Source organism: Calonectris borealis, chromosome 1 (assembly GCF_964195595.1).
Source record: "Calonectris borealis chromosome 1, bCalBor7.hap1.2, whole genome shotgun sequence".
Taxonomy (NCBI): Eukaryota; Metazoa; Chordata; class Aves; order Procellariiformes; family Procellariidae; genus Calonectris; species Calonectris borealis.
Window position 1 is genome coordinate 173,642,351 of NC_134312.1, and position 15,176 is coordinate 173,657,526.

At 34.9% G+C, this 15,176-nt stretch overlaps 1 protein-coding gene across 35 annotated transcripts in view; it reads left to right on the top strand.

The window, feature by feature from the left end:
* MYCBP2 (MYC binding protein 2) overlaps nt 1-15,176 on the top strand; it is a 205,058-nt gene that overhangs the window by 160,979 nt on the left and 28,903 nt on the right. For 30 of the 35 annotated variants that reach the window (XR_012671212.1, XR_012671208.1, XR_012671207.1 and 27 more), the window contains 8 exons: nt 2,777-4,420; nt 5,751-5,920; nt 6,714-6,958; nt 8,254-8,421; nt 10,086-10,243; nt 10,675-10,874; nt 12,088-12,237; nt 14,923-15,083. Coding sequence is in view for 32 of the 35 variants with exons in the window: in XM_075138847.1 (XP_074994948.1) it covers nt 2,777-4,420; nt 5,751-5,920; nt 6,714-6,958; nt 8,254-8,421; nt 10,086-10,243; nt 10,675-10,874; nt 12,088-12,237; nt 14,923-15,083 (2,896 nt within the window). In the remaining 3 variants the exon portion in view is untranslated. The remainder of the gene's footprint in view (nt 1-2,776; nt 4,421-5,750; nt 5,921-6,713; nt 6,959-8,253; nt 8,422-10,085; nt 10,244-10,674; nt 10,875-12,087; nt 12,238-14,922; nt 15,084-15,176) is intronic. The other 5 variants (XM_075138682.1, XM_075138692.1, XM_075138697.1 and 2 more) reach the window with 1 other exon arrangement.

Consider the following 15,176-nt stretch of genomic DNA (forward strand, 5'->3'; position numbering starts at 1 on the left):
AACTGAAGGGTGGGTATGCATGCCAACATAGCAAGGTTATTCAGACTTTACGTTCAAAATGTTTTTTTTTTCCTCCTTCCATTCATTTTCATTTCATTCGTTTAATGAAATACTTTTTCGAAAGTAAACGTTCAGGTTTGGTATTTGTTGGGAGCTCGTTTGATATAACTATTCAGTGTTGCCTTCCTGAGTTGCAGCAACTTCATGATATGTGATCTAGCTATCTCTTACTGCTTTGTAAACAGAAAGGTGACTGTTAATCTAATCTAATAACACCTGTTTTCAAACAATAGGCAAATGAAATACGGAAGAAGAAAGTGGAAAAAATATATGGGGTTTTTTTTGTTTGTTTACAGATAAAGCAGTTTGCTACATGATTAGTTTTTTTCATTTTGGGGATTCTTTTTTGTGCTGATAGTCTAGAATGCTAATTAGGATTATCTACCTGTATATGTGCAAATTCAAACCTTTGTTTTTAAAAACGTAAAATACTTTTTCTTTCTGGAAGCTACTGTTAAGCTATGCCTTTCATAAGCAGTTTTGTTCTAGAAGTCTTTTCTTGCTTGATATTCATTAGTCATGCATATACTTTGAATTTGATATATTGCTGAATGATTTACGGTGGTTTATGTCCTCTAAGATTACTATTGTTGTCTTTTCACTATTTTTCCTTTTATGAGGAATTCTGTAAAAGGTTCTATCTAGAGTATTTTCTCATCTGGCAAACCTTCAATTCATCTTTTTGTTTTTTTGTTTCTGGGAAAAGTGTGTATAAAATAATTACTATTTACATTTCTGAATTCATATACCAAAGCAGACATCTCAAAATAGCTCATCAGTAGAACTACTGAATAACTGAGCTGGCATAAATAAAATGCTTGGACTGATATTTAAGAAACTTTTTTTTCTATTTTAGCAAGAACAGTCATTTTATAAACCATGATGTACCATGCTATTTCTTCCCTTCCTCTTCTCCCTCTCTCCTCCACCCCTCAAAAAATTATAGAACTCATAAGAAAAAAGAATAAAGACAGACTGGACTCTCAAAATTTATTATGATGATGTTTGAGATGTTCTCATTATATTCTACTGTTCACATTTGGCATATTGTTCGTGAATATAGACAAAATATTTCTCCTCTGCCTGGAGAAGTATGAACTCTTCCATGTCCCATGTCCTGGGAAGCCAGGAGAGTACCCTAACCTTCAAGCTTGTTAACTATTCTAATATAGGTATCCTTCACTTTTTCCTGTTGCTGTTTGTTTTATTATAAGCTCTTTAAATATGGAGGTAGCAAAATAACAAGAATTTTTTTGTAACCTGAGGAAACATCTGGGTTGCTAGACTTTGCTCCAAAAAATACATTTGTTTTTGTATTGTGAGAGGTAACAGTAGGAAAAAACTGAGATCACTCCTTGCTTCAATGTATTTTCTAGCATAGGGATAAGTCTTCATGATTGGGAACTGGAAGAAGCTGGTTGAGATCCCATAAAGCAGAAGGAAGTAAACACAGATTTCCCACCTTCTAAGTAAATGCTGAAGGTACTGGATAGAAGATGACTGCTTATCCTCTCTGTTCCCATTAGAAATCAAGGTCCAAATTTGCAAATATTCTCTGATTAATTGAAACTTTTTTTTTTGGACAAATAGTTGTTTCCCAAAAAAAAGTACCCAGACCAGTGGAAATAACCTTTTAGTGTCTAGAAAAGTAAAATAATCCAAAGTACTGTGACCTAATTCTACAAACTTTACAAGAGAAACTTCTTCATGTTTAACTAATGAAAACCCATTCAAATCGGAATGACTTAACTATGCATTCAAGACTTTGCAGTGTAATGCTTTGTGGAGAGACAGTTAATTCACAATTGCTGCATTGCTTGCCAGTAACTTCAACATTGCTTGTCTTAATTTTCAAAATACAATTCTGCAAGAGGGACTGAGTGTGTTCCCAGAATTATTAGAAGCAGATTGCTTAATATACTTATTTGCATATACTTGTTTTGCATGTATTTATATTAAGCTGCCCATTGTTTTTATAGTTCTGTGGATTAATACCTGTATGCAGTCAATGTGCATAGGAATAATAAATTACTGCATCAAAATAAAAGGACATCATAGACCAGAGTTGATGGTTTAGCTTAGTGGTTGAAAAAGGTGGGGGTTTTTTTCAATAGGTTGTGTTCTGGTAGCAGAACATTGATAGTTTGTCTTAAAAAGGTGGATACCTCAGATTATCAATGTGAATCATTTTAAGCATGTTTGTAAGCCTCTTACCCAATTTACCTTATGGTTGTATTTACTTCCTATGTTTCCCGACTTTTGACCACTAAAGAGAATAAATCTGGTAATACATTTTATCTTTCTGCAAGTCCTTTGTTGCAGTCAGGCTGACACACATAGAGATAATAAATAAATAATCCTTGGTTTCTGTTGCAACTGTGGTAAACTTAACTCCTGGCATTTTACCTAAGGATGTAAATTGTGCTTCCTTTACCAGTGTTTTGTGGAAATACTGAACTGTGCCTTTTGATACCTTCATAGTAGTGTTTTCTCTGTAAATATTTCGTAACACTTGTTTGTATGTATCTTTGGGAGAATAAATGTATTGAAAATATTCTAGAGGAAAAAAATTCCCTTTATATTTCCTTTCATTTTGATGTGAACAGAAGCATGTGTTTGAATTTTATCTTCTGCTCAGATCTTTAATCCTTGTTTTGTATTATTGAAGGTATCACTGTCAAAACATAATAATTTAATTATAAAATATACTAAACAGGTGACCGAATGAATTTCACAGGAGCTGGTAGACCGATTTCTCCAGCAGGAAAATCAGATATGTCATCAAAACACAGAGCTGACTGCAGGTCACCCAAGCTTGATGTGCGAATGAATAGAGCTGCTGCTGACCAGAAGAAACCCCGGAATACAGAAGGCTTATCTGCCAGTGAGTCTCTTATGCTGAAATCAGATGCTGCAAAATTGCGGTCAGACTCTCACAGCAGGTCTTTGTCTCCAAATCATAACACTTTGCAAACACTAAAAACCGATGGAAGAACAACTACCAGTCTGAGAGCTGAATCTCCAGGGCTGGGAACCCGATCATCTTCTCCAAAGACAAAGACACTTACAGCCGTTAGATCTGGTGCTAGTTCTCCACGATCCTCATCACCCCATGACAAAACTCTACCTCAGAAGGCTTCATCCCCTGTAAAAACAAAGCTTGATCCTCCTCGAGAACGATCCAAATCAGATTCTTACACATTAGATCCAGACACCCTTCGCAAAAAGAAAGTACCACTAACAGAACCCTTAAGGGGGAGGTCCACTTCACCCAAACCAAAAATTATTGCAAAAGATGGAAAACCTGTTACAGAAACTGAAAATAGAGCTCCTTCCCCTCATGTTGTACAAGAAAATCTTCACAGTGAGGTTGTTGAAGTATGTACTTCAAGTACTTTAAAGACTAACAGCATTACAGATAGCACCTGTGAAGACAACACAGAATTCAGAAGTCTGGACGATGGTTCTAATAAAGTTCATTTCAGCATAGGAAAAGCACCACTGAAAGATGAGCAAGACATGAGAGCATCTCCAAAAGTGAGCCGTAAATGTGCTGGTAGGCACACAAGACCCAAAAAGGAAAAATCCAGCTTTCTTTTCAAAGGAGATGGCTCCAAGCCTGTAGAGCCTGCCAAGCAAGCAATGTCGCCTTCTGTTGCAGAATGTGCTAGAGCTGTATTTGCTGCGTTTCTTTGGCATGAAGGAATAGTTCATGATGCTATGGCTTGCTCATCTTTTTTGAAATTTAATCCAGAACTGTCCAAAGAGCATGCACCAATACGAAGCAGTCTTACTCAACAACCTGCAGAGGAAAAAGAAACCAAGTTGAAAAATAGACATTCATTGGAAATATCATCTGCTCTTAACATGTTCAACATCTCACCTCATGGACCAGATATATCTAAAATGGGTAGCATCAATAAAAACAAAGTCCTCTCAATGTTAAAAGAACCACCTCTGCATGAAAAATGTGAGGATGGAAAAACTGAAACTACCTCCTTTGAAACATCCAGTCATCACACGATGAAATCCAAGTCTCCTCTTCCATTAACACTGCAGCATTTGGTAGCTTTCTGGGAAGATATTTCTTTAGCAACTATTAAAGCGGCTTCCCAAAACATGATTTTTCCAAGTCCTGGTTCTTGTGCAGTGTTAAAGAAGAAAGAAAGTGACAAAGATAACAAGAAAACCAAAAAAGAGAAAAAGAAAAAAGAAAAGGTTGAGACTAGGCCAAGGGGAAATCTTTTTGGCGAGATGGCTCAGCTTGCAGTGGGAGGACCTGAAAAAGACACTATCTGTGAGTTGTGTGGAGAATCCCATCCATATCCAGTGACTTACCACATGAGACAAGCTCATCCAGGTAAGATTCATATTTTTTAATTACCGGGTCCATCTGTAAAATATATTGCACACACACATTTTGATATTAGTTAGTGTTATGAAAATACGTCGGGCTGTCTTGTCTAACATTTTAACACAGTTCACTATATAAGCTAAATAAAAATTTAGACACACTTATTTACAAATTATTTACACGCTTTGTAAATAATTTTAAGTAGTTATGGATCTGAGTTTTCAAAGATGCTGAAGAAAGTTGTTGGAAACAAGGCCAAAACAATGAGCTGACTTTACAGTAGCTCTTCAGAAACATGCCATTTGTTACACTTTAGGACTTGAAACTGTGCTGAGAAAATTATAAATAAAATTAAAAATATGAGATTGGTTAATTAGGGTTTCTATGTTGCTAAAAGTTTTCTATTGCTATTCTACTGTGAATAGTAGAAAACTTTTATTTATCTGCTGTGTCAGCACTGGGTATTAGTGACTTTTTTTTTTGTTTGTTTAAAATGTATCTTAAAAAAAAAAATCCAGTTAGAGCCTCTAGACAACTTGTATTGGAAAGTACAACCCAAGTCTGCTATTTTGTCTCTTTATGTGAGTCCCTGAATTTTTTTCAGGAGTTTGTTTAATTTTAGGAAAATGAGGTAAATCAGTGCTAGCTAGGCTTATCTTAGCTAGTCAACTGAGTTTAAAGATACGTAAGTTCTGTTTTCTTTAGAAAAGGGATCACTAATAGAAGGGATTAGCTACAATATAGCTAGTAATAAGTAGCCTCGTTAAAGACAAATTTCTGTGTTTTCTAGCTTGTAAACATAACTAATTATTTTGCTAGTGAAGTTAGTGAAGTTCAGGCTGATGTTGTATGCACTCGTTTTAGCACTGTATGCAAAGTTAAAGCAAAATTGAGGAGCCTTATTACTCAGCAATTATCAATGCCCTGAATCTTTTTGAAAAACACTAATCAGCAAAGGAATGCACTTCATTCCCTTTCAAGCTTTGTTAGACAGGGGTACGTTTTTTATGTTTGTTAGATTATAGATAATGTTGGCTAACATAATACTTGACCTTACCATCACTTAGCTATCTGAATAGGGAGCTGTTGATGCTTTGGACAAGTTCATAGTAAAAACTTGAAAACCACAGTGCGTTTGGATTCCTTGGATACTGCTGGGACACATGGACATGCACCTTGTTTTTTAATCAGTTGAGAGATACAGAAGGGAAGAAAATTAGGGCAGGAAAAGACAATCATCTTCCTTTCCCCTCTCCATCCCTCTTTTACAGTAATAAATAATATAATAATAATCCTTCTTTTGAAATAACTTTTTTCATCTTTTTCCCCAATGTAGGTTGTGGCCGTTATGCAGGTGGCCAAGGTTATAATAGCATTGGGCACTTTTGTGGCGGATGGGCTGGTAATTGTGGTGATGGTGGGATTGGAGGAAGCACTTGGTATTTGGTTTGTGATCGATGCAGAGAAAAATATCTCCGGGAAAAGCAAGCAGCAGCAAGAGAGAAGGTATTTTCATCTGTTTCTCATATGTTTAGTGCTCTATCTGCTTAATAGTACTGTGTTCACAACTTGAAAATAAGGTAGAGCCTTAATTTGGAATTTCAGAATTTTGGAAGGTTTTGGAATATCCATTTATGTCATTGATAGGTTTAAAATAATAAGATAGAAACTTCGCTTATTACTTCTTCCCTTCAGTCGGTAGTGTTTTCAAGTTTGTAAAGTAATTTTATTTTTTTATCCCAATACAACTGCAGCATAGGATGTGGTACCTAATTTTTTAAAAGTATGTGTCAGTTTGTTTAACTTTGAATTCTGTTTTATTTGTTTACTGAAATATGAGTACTGTTTTAACTTTATGTTTATAGTTTCTTTAATGATCTTCATCATCCAGATCATTGGATACAGATGCCATACACCGGGTAAACTAGAGCAATTTTTAATGGAAATAGTACAAAATGTGTTCTTCTTACATTGGTCTTCCATGACCAATTTCAAATGCTTGCTTAAAGTATACAAATCTTTTGAGGTTTTAAGATAAGCAGAACAATGCTAATTTAACTTTATTTTTGAAACTAAATTTGTTGAAACTTTTTGCACACAAAATTCATCCTGAGGCAAACATCAAAACTTTCAGCTGTTTATTAAAAGTTTGCAAAGTTATGAAAATAATAGAAGTGTCATTTTGTAATAGAAAACATTTTATAACAGGAAGAATCAAGCAACTTTAGCATAAGTGACATTGTCAGCTTTTTCTGTGATGAAGTATAATTTAAATATACCTTTTTTTAAATTTCTCTAGATTAAACAATCTAGAAGAAAACCAATGCAAGTTAAGACTCCTCGTGCCTTGCCAACTATGGAAGCTCATCAAGTGATTAAAGCCAATGCACTGTATTTACTGTCGCTGAGTAGTGCTGCTGAGCCCAGTATCCTCTGCTATCACCCTGCAAAAGCATTCCAATCTCAACTTCCCAGTGTCAAAGAAGGAATTTCTGAAGACTTTCCCATTAAAATGCCGTGTCTCTATCTACAGACTTTAGCAAGGTAATTAAAGGAAGTTTATGAATATTGATTTTAATACTCATCTATTTATAGTGTTGGATAAAAACGTGTGTATAAACTAAACTAAAACTTAAATAGAAAAATACATATTTTCCTAATTCTTTGTGATCTTTGTTCTTCTTTCTTTTCTGTTTCCCTGATCTTGTTCAATTTCTTAGATTGTATTTGCTCCAAGGGTCAAATATATCCTGAGTAGCTTTTGGATGCTAAATATTTTTTAACAACAGTTTTGTTTCTGTCCAAAGAATTTAGAATTTCCTGAAGAGTTTAACTTAGTGTGCTACTTTTCTGGCTTCACAGTTAAAAATAGTAAGAAGTAAACCAGAAGACTTGTGCTTAGTTGGTATTTCTAAGTAGATTTCACTGTAGTGTCTCATGTTTATGATGGATAGACATTTGGGCCCAAAATACATAATGGAAATACCTAATGAAAATACTAAAAGATAGCAAAGAGTGATCCCCGCTCCCTGTTGATTGAAAATGCCATTATATTTTCCACTAACTCTTGTAAGTCACAACCAGCTTAAATGCATTAGGTGAGGAGTAAATGAATAACGTTGGCTTGTTACCATAAGTCGGTGAAATAAGAACTCTCCAAGACTCGTTTTGGAGTTTTAGAAAGCAGGCATTCTTTAATGTGGCGTCGGGCGCACAGGGGATCGCTCCACCTAATGTGCGCACCAAATCACTCAACCATAGAAGTTATATACAATTAGAATATACATATTCATTCTATTTCTGAGAAATAATCTAAATATTCATGTATTTCCTGGAATTCATTAACATATGCAAAAGTCTTTGACGCATGCACCCTTGTGTTCATTGGTGGTCTTTCAGGGTCTTCTGGTGGTCTTTCAGGGTCCTCTGGTGGTCATCGATAGTCTTCCTCACAGTGTCCTTTAGTTGAACTCAGTCTTTACACATGCTCAGTTTTAACCCTTGGCTTAATTAGCACAATTCTCATTAGCGCAAACTAGCTTAGGCTGGCACAACCCTCTTATCTATTCTACTCAAGATACAAGGTTAGCTTCCTCATCTATTTTACACAGAATACAAAGTTTCAAGGCCTTTTTATCTACTGAATGTCTGGCCTATCTATTCATAAAGCATTCCTAACGCATCTGCATCATTTCAACCAAAGAATCATATGTCTCTTCACTGTTCCTTTGTAGTTGGTATCAGGCTGACTAAATGTATTGGCAAAGGACTTTTGTGTATGTGTGTGTTTCAGGAACTTGTAATCCTTAATCCTACTTTAAAAATCTAATTTGATGTAGGCATCATCATGAAAATTTTGTTGGGTACCAGGATGACAACCTCTTTCAGGATGAGATGAGGTACCTGCGCTCAACTTCAGTACCTGCACCGTACATCTCAGTTACTCCTGATGCAAGCCCTAATGTCTTTGAGGAGCCGGAGAGTAACATGAAATCTATGCCCCCAAGGTACTTCCTTGTAGTTCTAGGTACTACATACAAATGCTAAAGCATTAGCATAACACCAATTTAAAAAAAAAAAAAAAGGAAAACATCGCTGTAGTTAAGTAGCTAAAGTATCAGATCAGCCCAGATCAATCTCTGAAATGGCAGCATAAAAGCCAAAAACATACGAAGCTGTAGTTAGAAAAATATCTTCAGTGAATCATAGCAATGCAAGTTTGCAAATCGGATTTGAAACTTTTAACTGTAATGCAAACCAATTGCTTCTCTCTAGAAAGGTCTTGGTTTTACAACCTAAATTTAAAAAAAAGTTTGTTCAGAAATTGATAAGGACTTTTAGCATACCTCAGGGAAATTTATCTGTAGTCCTTACTCCAGGCCTGCTTATTTCCCTGTAGAGACCAATACGATTTTTCCAAAATCTCCAGAACTGCAGAAGTGATCTAAATAGCAGTGGCCCAAGGACCGTAGCTGTTGCAAACTCCTTGAAAATGTAGCAATTTTTTGACCTGTATTTCTATTCTTTAACACAACTGACTATAGTGCAGATTAATGGCCTTTTTGAAAGGAAGCAGCTGTTATTCTCCTTTCAGGATTTCATTTCTGAAGGGAAGTTTGAACAGGAGGGAATTTCATTACCTTACATTTTTCAGAGCAAATGTCGCTGCTTCTTTCTGTGGGAAGTTAAAATGTTACTGAAGAAATGACAGCTTAATGCTATCTAGGACCAAGAGTGCTAGATGGTTTCTGTGAGGTTAAGCCAGTTTCTTTTCTATTAAGTTTACTATAATCTAATTCAAGCAATTACAGAATTTTTGTTTTGCCAGGGGAAAAAAAGGCTCTTACTGTTACTTAATAATAGTCCAGAATCAACTTAGATGCTCGGTGTTTGCAGATGTCATATGGTGATTCCTCATTATAATGAGGATGTAATGAAGAGAAAACTTGCTTTTAATCTGTTTTTATTTCAATCTGTTATATTTTATACTGACTGCAAAAACAGTTTATTGGAATACTACAATCTACAATGTAGTCTTTTCAGAAATAGAACTTTTCTAACAAAACTCCTTAAGAGTGCATCGTATTGGTATATTCCTTTATTAAAACTGTGGACACCATGGTCTCCTGAGGCCTATAGGGACAGCATAAGCTGGGAGTTCTTCTGCAGACTGTAAGAAGTCCACTGAAGGTAAGGAGTAAAACATGTCAGAGGCGTAGCCGTAACAATTGAAAATTGGCTTTAAGGCTAATGATATTAGAAACTTTTACTTCACATAAAGTTCTAAATTTCAGTTGGCTTGCATATTAAAAATTCACTCCATAGATGTTTTCACGTGCATTCTCAGGGCAAATTTGGTCTGAAACTTCAATTCAGGCATGATCTGAATGTTTGTATTCTCTCTAAAAAATACCTACATTTTTGGAACTTACCATGTACGTCATTACATTTGTTTATAAAGCACTTGCATGCGTTTTCACCATGTGTAATTCAAATAGGTGTTCCTCCTTCTCCAGCATTTAAACAGTTATTAGGTACATAAGACAAACTTTCATGCAGTAGTAGCATTGTCATTATGAAATGCATGTGTCTTTATTTAATATTTATGTATAATTCAAGTATACTCTATATATTTGTTAACGGGTCTATAACTTCACTGATTTCTTTGTAGTTTGGAAACCAGTCCAATAACAGATACAGATCTTGCAAAGCGTACAGTCTTTCAAAGATCATATTCAGTTGTTGCATCAGAATATGACAAACAGCACTCAATTCTGCCAGCACGTGTAAAGGCGATCCCTAGGAGACGAGTCAACAGTGGAGATGCAGGTAAGAGCACAGACATCAGAAGCAGTGAAAAAATAGTCAAGGATATGGCATTGGATTTGCAGTTATTCTTAGAAACTGTAGACAAATATAATTTTTTATAAATAATGTAATGGCTTTTATTTCTATTTATTAATAAACATTAGCTATTTGTTAATCTGCACAGGATTAGTTTAAGAACAGCTCAGGAATTACTGAGGTTCTGAAATTTGTGGTGCATCTTTTGTGCTTGATTTAAAAGTTAAAGTGGTAATTTCTTTCTCAGTTGAAGCATCATTTTTCTACGTTGCTTTTTTTAATGCATTTTTCTCATAGAAAAAATGAACAAAAATATCAATTCTAAAATTGCTCTATTGCTTTTTATTTTTACTGTGGCTATAAAATGAAAACGCACAAAGAATCTAATGTATGCATATTTTTATGCTTTTGAATAGAAGTGGGGTCCTCTCTCCTGAGACATCCATCTCCTGAACTTTCTCGGTTAATCTCCGCCCACAGCTCTCTTTCCAAAGGAGAGAGAAATTTCCAGTGGCCAGTATTGGCATTTGTAATCCAGCACCATGATCTGGAAGGACTTGAAATAGCAATGAAACAAGCCTTACGGAAATCTGCTTGCCGAGTCTTTGCCATGGAGGTATTAATGTACTAATGGACCTTCTATGATTAAAATAAGATATCTGTAAATTCTGTCTCAGAAGTTTTTTAAAGAATTTTTATATAGATTAAAAAACAGAAAAGAAATTGTTTTGTGATGTGCAGTAAACCTATTCTAAAAGTTCACTTGTGTTATTAATTCTAAAAGTTAGGAATACAAAAGTATTGCCTGTAAACCTTCTTCAATAGTTTATCTGCTGTGTAGAAAATCTCTGATAAAAGAATATTATTAAAACTGCAAAAATCAATTATACAAATGCTGTTTTCTCCTCATTTGCTCAGCATCTTCCTGGTCTTACTTGCCATTCCTTTTTCAAATCTCGGACTGAGTATTCTTTCTTTAGAATTTTTTTGGTGCTGGTAATATCTAGATACTTCACAACTTCCTTCTGAGATGGGTGAATGCTACCCCTGTTATGTAGATAGTGAATGGGCAACCAAAAGATCCACTAAAGATCAATTGCTTCAGTAAAAGCTGCAAGAGGCATCCTCATTGAGGCCATTTTTTAAAATTTCAGCGAAGCTTTAGTAAAGTTTCTTCTGAACTTGTATACAGCGTGGGTATTTTTCAAGTATTTGTAACGTGTGAAAATATAGGTGGATTTTCTCAGATAAAGTAAAAAACACACCTCTGCTGTTAAGCACCCCCCATGAAATTTCCAAACATCAACATGCAGCAGTATTGCAGCTTATAGAAGTATTGCAGTATACAGAAGAATATAAGAATGTTACCATTTTTAAAAACTCTTTTTTCCCCACTATGTTGATTTTTTGGAAGTGGTTGATTTGTTTTGATTAATTCAGTCAGTGGAAAAGACCAAACAAGGAAACCAAATCTCAGCCTAGAGAGTTCTAAATCAAAAAGGATCTTTACTTTGTTAACCAATTTGAATAGTAAGGAATGCTGCCACCTCATCCTGTAATAATCTCTGAAAATATGTAAGAACTTTGCTTTTTCATCCTTAAAGCTTTTTTCAAAGAACTTATTTTTGTATATGGTGTGCTATGTCCCCTGTAATGCAGTTGTCATTTTAATAAACTGTTTTAGCTACAGAGCAATGTGTGTTACTTGAAGACCTCTGCATTATTATTTGCCTGTCCAAAAGCACCTCCTTACATAAATGGTTTAAGAAATGGTTTTACTCCAGGTCTGCTTAACCAATTGGTAATTCCTTGTGTGTATTTTATTATAGGCTTTCAACTGGCTTCTTTGTAATGTCATTCAAACAACTTCTCTTCATGATATTTTATGGCATTTTGTGGCTTCCCTGACTCCTGCACCTGTAGAGCCTGAAGAAGAGGAGGATGAAGAAAATAAATCAAATAAAGAAAATGCAGAACAAGTGAGTGAGGTTCAGCATTCCTTCTGTAAATACAGTATGTCAGTTGATTTTGTAGTCAATTTAGAAATGTTTTTATTATGTGGAAAAAAGAAAAAAAAAATCAACCCTACAAACCACTCTTAATCCTCTCTCTGTGAAATAGAACCTTAATTATGGAATGAAAATCCATAGTCTTAAATTTTGGTAGTAATAGATTAATTATTTTTTCTTCTAAAATCACCAAATTCTGTGTGATGATGAATTACAATCTTTTAATGCATTATTTTTGTAAGTATTCATGGGAAAGAAGGAAAAAAAAAAAGCACAAGCACATTGCTAATCCAGTAACAAGAAAAATTTAGTGTTTGCTTTTTATTCTTTCTTTGTTCCCTCAAAAAGAAGAGAGAAAAGAGAAAATATTTTTCAGAGAAGCTTTGTTGTTTGGTCTGCTGCGTCTTGCAATGCTTTAAGAAAAGTCTATTGTTAAGTCTGAAAATCTATAGTTAATTTAAGTAATTATATATATATATACAAAAATAATTATATATACAAATATATATAAGTAATTATGTATACACTAGATATAGTTAATTTAGTGATTTAAGAAAAATTCTATAGTTAGTTCTGAAAATATAGCATGTTAAAATGGTATAGTCTAACATACCACTCTTCCAAAAGGTATCTTCATACAGTCTCTTCTAGATTTAGCTCTGATTGAAAACGTTATCGTGTCCACAATGAATAACTCAAGAAATCATGCTAGTGCTGCTAGTAAGCCAGGGTAATCTTTATCACTTCAAATCTAATCCAGAAATGAGAAGTTCTGAAATGAGTCTTTTCAGCATTGCAGCCCTGGTACATTGCTATAGTTGTTTACAAAGCAACTGTAGTCTTGTCCTAAATTTTATGTGGGATATCAACTTTTCCATGTTACTGTATCAACATGCAGATTTACAATTCTACTTACTTATTTTCAAGTGTGCCAAATTCTTGTATGTATACATTAAAGGTGATTTGCAGTAGCTCTGTGTATTATATTCTGAATATTGGTTTTGTGCTTGGCTCTGCCTTGTAATAACTTCAACTGCTACATCAAAAGCACTGCTGGAGTGAGGGAAATGTGTTCCTACTGGTCCTTACGCCCGTCAGCCTCCAAAATAATTTTACTCTATAAAAGAATAAACAAATATTGTTTTAGCTGTAATTTCGTTAATTACTGACTGACAGATAAAGATTAGAAAGGCATGTTAAAATATGCCACTTCTGCTGTGATGGGGAATGCTGCTGCTTTTTTGATATAACGAAAGGGGGACTTAAAAAATTCCCCTTGGTCACTTGACTAGGATGAATAATTTTATGGCATACAAGAAACCAGCAATCGTTTTTAGCTAATTGTTAAATATCACTCAGGTGATGTATATTCAAATCACAACATGTTCCTTTGGTAGTCTGATCATATGATAAAAATACCCATTTGAATATATGTACACAATGTAATAAATCCAAGGCAGTTTGGTGCTTTTCCACAACTGGGACTCATTTCCTCATGTGAAATATTTTTACATATTCTTTTAACATACTGGGAGAGGGTGAGAAATCCCAGTGACGAATTCTGTAAAAATGGGGGATGAGGATCTAAAACCATATATGGTTTAACGCAGAAGATGTAGGTTCAAGGGTAGTGTCCTTGCTAAAGAAAAAAAATGCAAGAATTACTAACGGGAGAGAAGGATGCTATCTGTGTAGATACGATCCTTGGGGGGAAGGGGAGTACTAGGCTTTGAACTTTTTCTGAATAATTGATTATATTTAGCGTAGAGTTCAATCTCATGCTTCCTACTTCATACGCTGAGTACACTTTACCACATTACGCCCTCCAGGAAAATACAGATGTCTGGTTTGATGATTCTTGTCTAGATAAGCAGGTGCCTAAAATTCATTTCAACTAAGACCATAGTGTTTCTAGGCATTCAAGCAGTTGAGATCCATGGGAAATCTACTTGCAAGAATATACATAGACAATTTAATGGGTTTAAAATAATAAATTTGAATCTGGCTTTGAATGTCAGTATGTCAGGGCAGAGGAATCAGTTTGTATCTTTCATAGATCAGTCTTTCCCTGCCTTCTGAAATAGGATATCACAATCAGTACCTCCTCCTCTTTCTTTGATACTCTTCCCCATAACTCACTTTGCTGGCCCGCACCCTCTTTGGTCCTCTGCTGCTGCCTTCATACCCACCGCCCAGTGGAACTTGGCTCCCAGCACACTGCTGTTCTGATACTGACATGCCCGAATCATTATTTTTACAGCTCTAATGAAATAAAGCAGCTGATAACCTTAGCTTAATTAGCAAGTTTGCTGTGATTCGTTTTTGCTGCTCAAAGAAGTTATTATTAACAGCTGGAATATGTTAATCTTTCTAGAGGCTTTTTCTTTTTTTTTGTGAAGTTATTGCAATTTATTGTTTCACATTTTTAAATCATGAGAAATATCTGGTAGTATACTTCCTGAATTCCTTGTTCCATGTTCATGTGTAACTTGCTATTGTAAAAATTCTCTGACAGGAACTGCTTTGAAGTTCACATTCATTATGGGATTGTTGCAGTTATTCTTAAACTAAATATCATAAACATTCTTATTTCTATTTATTTAATCTTTTTGTCTGAAAGCGTGTTAACAACATACAAATTGCTTTGCATCTTAGGAGAAAGACACAAGAGTATGTGAACATCCTCTGTCAGATATAGTGATTGCTGGTGAAGCAGCTCACCCATTACCCCACACTTTTCATCGCCTACTCCAGACAATCTCTGATCTTATGATGTCCCTTCCCAGTGGTAGCGCATTACAGCAAATGGCCTTAAGGTAAGCAGAAATTAAGAAAATTCTTAGAAGGCTGGAAACGTTGTAACATTATAGATTAAAAGATTTTGCAATGCAGATAGGAATTTTGAAACA